Source organism: Alosa pseudoharengus, unplaced genomic scaffold (assembly GCF_046254945.1).
Source record: "Alosa pseudoharengus isolate Yale_2024_CS ecotype anadromous, Long Island Sound unplaced genomic scaffold, YU_APseudo_1.1 YU_APseudo_1.1_scf_12, whole genome shotgun sequence".
NCBI classification, from domain to species: Eukaryota; Metazoa; Chordata; class Actinopteri; order Clupeiformes; family Clupeidae; genus Alosa; species Alosa pseudoharengus.
The window spans coordinates 29431079-29440709 of record NW_027468587.1 but is presented as its reverse complement, the minus strand read 5'-3'; the positions used below and the strand labels follow the sequence as shown (position 1 = coordinate 29440709).

General features: G+C 41.4%; 1 protein-coding gene across 3 annotated transcripts; it reads left to right on the top strand.

Moving 5' to 3' along the window:
- Positions 1–137: 137 nt before the first annotated feature.
- Positions 138–4308, top strand: etsrp (ETS1-related protein). Of its 3 annotated transcripts, none has more exons than XM_076280710.1 (8): positions 138–269; positions 588–669; positions 1532–1612; positions 1748–1825; positions 1953–2153; positions 2531–2776; positions 2895–3013; positions 3219–4308. In XM_076280710.1, the coding sequence occupies exons 2-8, from the start codon at positions 588–590 to the stop codon at positions 3498–3500; spliced, it is 1089 nt and encodes a 362-aa protein (XP_076136825.1). In that variant the 5' UTR covers positions 138–269; the 3' UTR covers positions 3501–4308. The 3 variants fall into 3 exon arrangements, with proteins under 3 accessions (XP_076136825.1, XP_076136824.1, XP_076136823.1); XM_076280709.1 differs by having other exon boundaries at positions 1499–1612; positions 2534–2776; XM_076280708.1 differs by having other exon boundaries at positions 140–269; positions 1499–1612.
- The last annotated feature ends 5323 nt before the right edge of the window (positions 4309–9631 follow it).

The following is a 9631-nucleotide window of genomic DNA, read 5'->3' as shown; positions in this document are numbered from 1 at the left end:
GTATTCGTGACTTATACCTGACGTCACGGCCCGTTAAGCGACATGTTTTGGGGCACTACTGGTCACGAAGCACAGCGCATTCTTCTCGGGGTGGGGAGGGGGTGGATACGCCCCTGCACGGCTGCCTCTTTAAAACGGGCCCGAGTCGGACAGCAACAGACAACACATATAAACCTCTGCACTCCTCCGTGGAAAGCATATCAGGCCATCTGAACAACAGGAATTAAGCATATCCAAGGAGCAGTTCAAGATCATTCAAAACTCAAACGGTAGGCATTATTTAATATTTTCTTCTTCTTCTTCTTCTTCTTTTTTTAAATTATCCTATTTATTTGCTAAATATGATTGCTGGTAAACATGACAATAACGTTTTAAAAAGAGGGAAGAAACAGTGTATTTGGAAATGGGCCTCACTGAAGCTAAATGCATTGTTCAGCCCTTGGATGGCGGATTTGTCCAGACCAGTTAGGCAACACCAGAGATAGAATGATTAATGATATACATTTATCTAGATATGTAGCCTATACTTAAATATAGGCTATATTTACATTTTTGTTTGCTTGTTTGTTTGTTTGTTTGTTTTGAAGATGGAGATGTACCAAGCTGGATATTATACTGAAGATTTCAGAACACAGGAAGTCCCTGCTGGTTTTGATTTTGGATCATATGGTAAGTCCATTCCCCTGATTCTCCATTTATTTTAATCACAGCAGCAGCCACTGGTGTCATAATAAGATATGTGTGTGATTTTCTGATGTATAGTCAAATAGTAAAATAATCCTTGTACCACAGTCAGTCAGTAGAAGCAGCCAGATGTTGTTTTCCACCGATTTCTGCACTATTTTTGCCCAATTTCCGTTCACTCTGTACAAAACATTTCCTATGGCCTTCAACCTAACCATGCAGTCCATGACAACCCCTGTCAATTCCCAAAATCTGGACCTTGACTTCTTGTTCATCCAGCAGATTCACAGTTTCAGCTCAGGAAAATGGGGGTGTCAGGGTGTGTTTAGTGATTTTGAAATGTCTGAATGGGGCTGGTTGAAGCGAAGGGTGGGCAGGTTAAAGATACACTCGTTTTTTTTCTCTCTCTCTTTCGCTCCCTCCCTCTTTTCCTAATCCTTTCCTCCAGACTTCCTCCCCAAACAGATTTAGCACCCCTCTCCACCCCCCTCATCAGCGCTGGGACGCACTCCCATCGCCTGCGTTTCCTCCCCACTTCCAGACTAACACACACAATCACAGGGGGAGAGTGGGTCGCCAACAGCCTAAACAGACCAAACTGCCCCTGAAAAGGAGTTGGCTGTGCTTGACCCAAGTGCTCTCCTCTAATAGGTTGCCACCCTTGGTTGAGTGTAAGGGGCTGTAGCCTATGATAGCACATCTGTGGACATGAGTGTCACCCAGTGTTAAGAATCTGTCCTCAGAGTTTTGCCCAACACCTGCGCTGTACTCCCCCTCATGACTAACCCTGCCCACTGTGCTCCTATGCCCCTAGACTGCAGTGGTGAAGACCTGTCCTTTCTATTAGACAGCAAGGGACCAGGGCAGCTGCAGTACACGGACACGTATGGAGAACCTCACAAAGACCTGCAGACGTTTGATGCAAAAGGTAGAGGCCACGGTCAGCTCCTTAAAGCACTTACAGTGGGTTCACAAACCACTCATAAACATAGCGTACTTATTGCTCAAACACAACATTGCTTAGATTTCCTGTTGAGAAAGTCTTTTCTTCGCCCACACACAGGTAACTCTAATGGATCGGGCCTTCTCAACTTGGATGCCTACCCAGAATTCAATTCCTGGATGTCATCTTACACCAGCAGTGAGTATTGTTTTTTTCCCCCCAACAACTCAGGAGATTATTTATTCCACTAGCATGACATTATGAACAGTTTCAGAGTCAGAGATCATTGGGGAGGTGTCATACGTAATTTCTGTTGTTTCCAAAGCGCCAGAGGCTATTAATTCTGAGCAGCCCCAAGCTGGGTACCAGGACTCCACCTCCACGTTCCAAAGCTTCACACCGCTGTGTACCCCCACCCAAAATGGGGCTTTTGCTGCTGGCTTGAAGGACGTGACTAGCCTCTACAACCCTGAAAAGGAGACGAGTCATGGAGGAGCAGCAGGAACGGTCAATCTGGATCACCTTGGTGAGTCCCACGCACTGGCTGTATAGCTGTAGTCTTGTGTTAATTACATTTAAAAAATCTAACTGATCATTGTGTTTTTGTTTGAGGAAGCAAATGAAAATACAACATACATGTTTTTTTCAAACACAATTAACTGGTATTTTTTTTTAAAAAACAACAACATGTAAGCAGTAACAATGACATTTCTATTTGTTGAATACAGATAGTTTAACACCTGCTGAAGTCAAATTCCTTGTATATGTCAGTATACTTGGCCAATAAACTGATTCTGATTCTGATAAAACTGTTTCTTATTCTGATCAATAGTTAATAAGAAATAACATATTTATATGGATTTTATATAATTAATAATTACATGGATGTGTATTTATCCAAAGCAGGTGACCCAGTGAGGAACTATGGTCTCTACGAAACAGATGTCCAAGGAAGGCCCTCTCAATACTGGGCTGCGTACTCCCCTCCCAGCTACTGCGCACCCGTATCTAACCACACTCCATCTTGTGGATCCCCTGCTGCACTCCAGCCCTCAGAGCCATACTGCCCCCGTGTGGTCAAACGCAGAAGTGGACCCTCACAAAGACTGGAGAAGGATGGCGAGGTGGCAGGAATGTCAGCGTATCCTGGTGAGGCTCCAGTCCAGACTTTCATCAATGCAGCAGTTCTAGTGCACCTTTAAGTGGACTTTTAAATCTATTAAAGACTTATTCAAAGTTGACTTATGTCGTTCTCCATCTTTTTCAGGCTCGGGGCCGATTCAGTTGTGGCAGTTCTTACTGGAACTCCTTTTGGATTCAGCCTGTCGCACGTTCATCTGCTGGACAGGAGACGGCTGGGAGTTTAAGATGTCCGACCCTGCAGAGGTCAGTTTAACTTCTCTTCTCCAGATAACCTGCTGGTGTAAATGTGTGTGTGTGTGTGTGTGTGTGTGTGTGTGTGTGTGTGTGTGTAGGATATATTCATATTGTGTAGGTCCATGTTTGTTCCTATGTCACATAGCACTAGCTGTTCTCCTGAGTAGTTATTTTGCTCATCCTGACTCTTCCTACCCACCTCTGTCCGTCACAGGTGGCCAAGCGTTGGGGCCAGTGCAAAAACAAACCCAAAATGAACTACGAGAAGCTGAGCCGAGGCCTTCGCTACTACTACCACAAAAACATCATCCACAAAACCGCCGGCAAGCGATACGTCTACCGCTTTGTCTGCGATGTGCAAGGCATGCTGGGAAGGACAGCCAGGGAGGTGCTAGCCAGTTTAAACGTCACCCCACTGAACGCGCCATCACCCAGCCAGGCTCTAGGGGCCCCGTCAGTAAAACAGGAGAAAAGCACAGAGGCCTGGACTCATTAACGCAACAAATCACACTCATAGACTCATAAGCGCTTCACAACAACTCGTCAAGCAGAACTGTGATCCTTCAGAACTGTGATCGGTGGGGTCCGCGACCAATAATTGTTCTGGACACGTGAATGTTCTCTCTGACCTAAAATGTAGCAACAGCCATGACCTCACTGTGATTACATCATTCCTTAAACAAACATCCAGCTGATTTGTGTTTTGGTCCTTAATGCTCTTCAGACTGTGACAGTGTGGCACTTGTGATTATGAGCACAATGTAAATGTTTCCTGGTATGAGTGAGGTTTTTATTTTTTATCTTTCCATACCTGTAGAATAGAGGCGCTTATGGTCACAGTCAAACAAACATTAATTACAAACGTGTTGCTATACTAGGATTTGGTGTAATTTAATATTCACACAGAGGTGTGAACTATGACCTGTTTATTTCATTACCTACCTCTCTTGCTTGAAATAAAGGCATCCATTATTTGAGGGAAGCCAATGCTAGCTATTTCATCATGAGAAAATGTTTCCCATCTGAGAAATACTTTGTAAAACCGAAATGTTTGTAAATAAAGTGTACATAGATTTGAATATTTCTGTTGTATTTTGTTGAGTTTTTAGTAGTGTGGAATTTTAGAAGACATAAAATACTGAAATTGTATGGTATTGCCAAGTTGTAATGGAAGTCGAGTGAGATTTTCTGTGGGTAACACTATACATACTCTGTTATATTAATGGATTACCAGATGATGACCTGTCATTTATAAAGCTGTATATTAAAGGGGCAGAAAGCAATCGTATGCAATTTCAAGGTGAGCTACCTCTCTGGTCTGTTTTGTTTGGTCCTTGATTAAAATATAATGTACACTGTTTTGAACAAAAGCATCTGCTAAGAAATGTAAATATAAACATAAACATAAACAAATGTAACGTCATGCACAATCGATGACTGCACCTTTAAGGGCACATGTTTCAGTGGATAGGTATGTTATTCTCCAAACATTACCCTCCTAGTAGTGTCATTCTCTCTCAAGAAAGATGCTATCATGTGTTCAACCCTTTCAATCTGAAGCCTTTTTAACACAACACAGGGTGAACTCTGCTGCCCTCAGAACTGCTCAAACACCAGTATCGTAGACTACTTGAATGAGAACAGGGTTATTGACGAGCGAAATCTAATGGAGGATAAATCATATCGACCCTTTCAATCTGTTCGTAGATAATCCGTTTCCAGTTGAAACGTTCAAAACCAACGCAGATACTTTGGCATGAGAATGAATTAAACTTTACCATAATGGTCTACAAAATGTCACTTTAATACTTTTTATTTTAATGTTGTTTGTCCTAAGTAGCTCAATGTTGTTTTCTGTGCCACCAGAAATTCACGTTTGCAGTTGGAAAGGTCTATATCCAGTATTTTGCAATGAGTTTGCTGCAGCTTGAAAGCCTAAAAGGGCATTCAAATATCCAGGTTGATTGGTCCCACTGTGGACTTCAAGGCAGCGCTGCCTGGCCTAACCCGAACCGCTCGATGGTGTTTTAAGCCCCCACTGTTGACTTCAAGGCAGCGCTGCCTGGCCTAACCCGAACCGCTCGATGGTGTTTTAAGCCCCTACTGTCGACTTCAAGGCATCGCTGCCTGGCCTAACCCGAACCGCTCTATGGTGTTTTAAGCCCCCACTGTCGACTTCAAGGCAGCGCTGCCTGGCCTAACCCGAACCGCTCGATGGTGTTTTAAGCTCACTCCAGCCAAACACCCAAAGTTGGCAACCCTGTGTCTAGCCAGTGGTAGCAATCGAGATAATTAGGCTAATCAGCTAGTTCAAACGTTTAAGTACTTAATGAAGATATCCAGGGGTCTTTATGCCTCGACTAAGTTGATGTTGATTTTTGTGTTACAGCTCAGGTTCTGAATAGAATGACTACACAAAATGGAAAAAATACACAAAAGGCTCTATTTTTGCATTTTCTTTGTTGGCTTCATGCATGTGTATAAGATGGACTATACATCTGCACAACTAATATTGGGTAAACTATGAATTCTGTGATCATAGTAAGGTATCAGATTTTTAGAAAAGGCATTCAGAACATGTTTGTTTGATGGTGCGGTTATTGTATGTTTATAACAATTGGCATTAAGTGGTTCATAGAGTGTTGATGAGTGTAGCCTACATATTGTTATTGTGGATAATACAGTGTGATTTTTAAATGCTTACAGTTGTAATTGGTGAATAAACTCTTTTGAGAGGTGGATAAAGTCTAGTAAGAGGTGGAGAAACTATTTCTGAAATTTCAGTGGTGGGTAAACTGCGTTTAGTCTGCTTGTGTTTAGCGGCCTCCCTCCCTGTTTAAGACCCAAGGCTGCATCTAGCCTACTTATTGCTAAGGATAGGCTACACTGCAGCTAGAAGTTAGGGAAGCATCAAAGGCAAGGAGATGAGGAGGGCATTAGGCTATTGACTAAATTTAATTGAGACATAGAGTCTGTCTCAATTGGTGTACTTACGTGAGTACACTTTTGTGTAGTACCCTATGTGCACTGTGTGCTTACTGGCGGAATGCGCAAATTTTAACAGAATAGTGTTGTCTCATATCAAACACTAACTCTGTGCACTTCACGGAAATGACGATCGCAACATTTAAATATAACTTTATTGGCGTCCTCAATTCGACAGTGACATGGTCATACTGTGTCAAAACATGAACCGTTTATGTTATAACTTGCTTGTACCTCTGTAAAGTCTGTTTTCCACTGCTGCTGCTTCAGATATCTCAACCGAGATTACCACGAGTTTGAAAACGCTCCCTTCCCTTCCACTATTTGGCCAAAATGGCGTCCGTTTAGGGCGGAAAGTGTCCAGCGTTGCACACTCAGCTTTTTGACCGTTATTAGTGCACCATCCGGGAACTTGCAGCGCCCTTCGTGTCGTTGGAATTTTCAGTGTGAACACCCTCATGCACTCAAATTAGGTATTGTAAGTGCAGAAGTACGCAATTTGAGACACAGTCATACTACTATGTGCTAACGTTACCGTTACTGCCATCAAGCTGCAATGATTTGCCGCGAAATAATGGCGCCCAAATCGAGTCATCTTGTAGGCTAGTGGTGCGTCAAGTGCAACGTAGCCTATATTCCGATCCGCTATTGATGTCGCGAAAAATAATAAGGTAGCCTAGGCTTAAATTATTTGAAGCTAAAGTAACAAGCCAGTTTTGTAAAATGTAAGGAGTAGAAAGTACCGATATTCGTGTTAAAATGTAAGGAGTAAAAGTAAAAAGTTGCCTCAAAAATAAATAGTAAAGTAAAGTAAAAATATCTGAAAAATCTACTTGAGTAGGCCTACAGTCACGAAGTATTTGTAGCCTAGGCTACTTCGTTACTTCCCATCTTTGTAAAGGCAAAGTGTTTCTTTGTCGAACAAATTGTGATGCAACGTGAGCCTTGAATTGGATGCCATGCAGGAATTTGCTAGGATCTCAAAACCAGATTATGAACATGCTTTGTCATAGAGAAACACATGATAGCATTGGATTATAAACATGCTTTGCCACAAAAACACACAAACACGTGGGGTAGGCTAGGCTAAGTCAAGCTATATGAAGTTATTATTTTGCTGTCACTTTGTCTGTTTTATAACCCATACGGATGTACTTGTATCAAATGATAGCTCTGTGTCTCTTTCATCTGACATGCGTGGCATATCTATCCTCCAAGTACTAGGCCTATCCGATCCCGGTTTCGCGAGTAATTCAAACGCAGAGAAGTATAGACTGTAAATATGATGCAAATTGATTTCATTTCATGATTTATTTTTATTTCCATACTTGATCGTACAGGCAAGTGTGTGGTCTCTACACAAATGCCACCACTGTAATCATTGTTCTAATGTAATGCAGACCAAAACTTTCCAGGATGTTGTAGGCCTATCCCAAAAACAACTCATTATTAACCATTTCATTAATTGTAAAACCTCTTTTGTCATTTATAGACTGGAGTGCCCTGCATGCAATGTTTTCTATGTAGGAAGAACAAAACGACGACTACAAGATAGACTGGCTGAACACAAATATGCAATCCGCACTGGCAACATTAACTATCCCATGGCAAGACATTACATGGAACATCATATTAGTGACCCGTCCACCTTACAGGCCTGTGGGATTGATCACATTCCACTGACCTTGAGGAAAGGTGATAGACAGAGACAGTTAAAGGTCCAGTATGTAGGAAATAATGGAAAATAAACTGTAACCATTCCGGCATGATTACCATATGTTGTCAGAGAGTAAGGAAACACGATGAATTGAAGTAATGGCTTATTTGACAACATTACTCTAACCCGTAAAACCCATGAAAAAAAAAAGTTACGGGGCGGAATGTCTTGGAATTTTCGTTTGTTTTGAACGATTAATTCTAGAATAGCGTATTAATAATGGGCTAGCGCTTCCTCCTATTTGGGTTGCCAAATTAGCAAAGGCTAACTGTCAACAGCTGTCAGTAGTCATGAACGCCTACGAGAGGCAGGCAAATTTCAAAAATTAAAACAAGAAACAAATTAAGTGGACATCAGAGGAGCTTCCTGAGATGGTGACGTCTTTGTCAAACGAAGAATATCAAGTCTGATGCAGAGCTGGCCATATTTCTCCACAACAGGTAGCCTAGGCTAAAGTTCATTTGCATCGCTAACTTTAGCTAAATATGTTACGTTGGTTAGAGAGGTATTTTTTGTTTTCACTGTTTCCGTAATGTGTAGCTGGGTCATGGTTGGAGAAACGTTAAAGCAGCTGCAGGTACTAACGTTAGCTAAGTCTTCATTACATCTGGCAACCCAGAAGAGACTCGCGTCTGGTAGTCTTGAGAACGTTCACCAGTGTTTTGATTTTGGCCTACAGAACGTTCGGTAACAATCCTACAAATCGCACCTTTAAATCAGAAAGAAACCTTCTGGATTTATAAATTGCAGGCCACTAAATATCCGGGCCTAAATGAGGACCTTGACTTCAGAGTCTTTATTTGAATTTTTGCTTGTTTGTGTTTTTTTTTGTGGTTTTTTTTGGGTTCACTCTCTACATATTAGTTTTTAATTTGACAATAATGTGTCTGAATGTTGACTTTTCTGTATGCATGGTTGTATATACGACATTTATTTCTCACAGGGATGTAAGGATGACACCTGCTGGTGGTTGGTTGTATACTCTTACACTTATCACCTGACTAGCACATCTGCAATGTGGAGAGTCCTGGGGCCGGTTCCCCAAAACGTTCTTATTGCTAAGTAGTTCTTAACCTATTCCTTTACCTCTCTCTTAACGTTATGGCACGATTCCCGACACGTTCGTACGCTAAGTATATCTTCTGTAAGTCACACGTTCGTAAGGTTGGTCTGGACCATTCGTAAGCTCTCTCTTAGCGTTGTTTGAAATCAAATCAAAAACAGCGTTGTTTGAAATTAAATCAAAAACACCGTGTAGTCCATGTCGCTCCATAGCTCTTTTTTGCTGCTGTTGCACAAGTTATTCCAAAAGCTGGAAAACGGTGTCACCTTGTGCAAGCTCACCTCGTCCAGCAAAACTTCAAGTTCCTCTGACGAGAAGCTTGGTGCCCTTTTTTTATGTTGCTTTCCCACCATACTGTATCTAAATCTCTCTCTGTTCATTGTAGATAGGTTGCTTTTTATTGAAAACATTAACCAATAGCAATCTTTTTTTTAATTTGAACCTTGAATTTCCCCTGGGGATCAATAAAGTATCTATCTATCTATCTATCTATCTATCTATCTATCGATCTATCTATCTATCAATACCGCATTAAACAGAAGTAACTGCAGCTGCTTGCCAATCAATTATAATTGTAAGGTACCTTACCATTAATATAAAAGTGTATTACATCATTTTAAGAAGTTGTTAAATCCATGTCAAGAAGCGGCACAAGTGGCACAACTGGATAAGGAGGGTGGATGATTAGCGAGGGATAGCCTACCCGGTTAGTCTACCCGTCACAACATATCGTGTGAACATATTACTGACAATTTGATAATTTAGTTAATAGTTTATATTTTACTGATAACTTAAACTATGTTAAAATAAATGTTACTGGAATAATTTGAGGAATGTTTCATTTGCATAGAACGTGTTGTGT

Excerpts from the sequence above, each read along its gene's own strand:
- etsrp (XM_076280708.1), top strand. The coding sequence starts at position 588 with ATGGAGATGTACCAAGCTGGATATTATACTGAAGATTTCAGAACACAG. Across the intron at positions 1,613-1,747 it reads GCAGACGTTTGATGCAAAAG|GTAACTCTAATGGATCGGGC; the intron begins GTAGAGGCCACG and ends GCCCACACACAG. Across the intron at positions 2,154-2,530 it reads GGTCAATCTGGATCACCTTG|CAGGTGACCCAGTGAGGAAC; the intron begins GTGAGTCCCACG and ends ATTTATCCAAAG.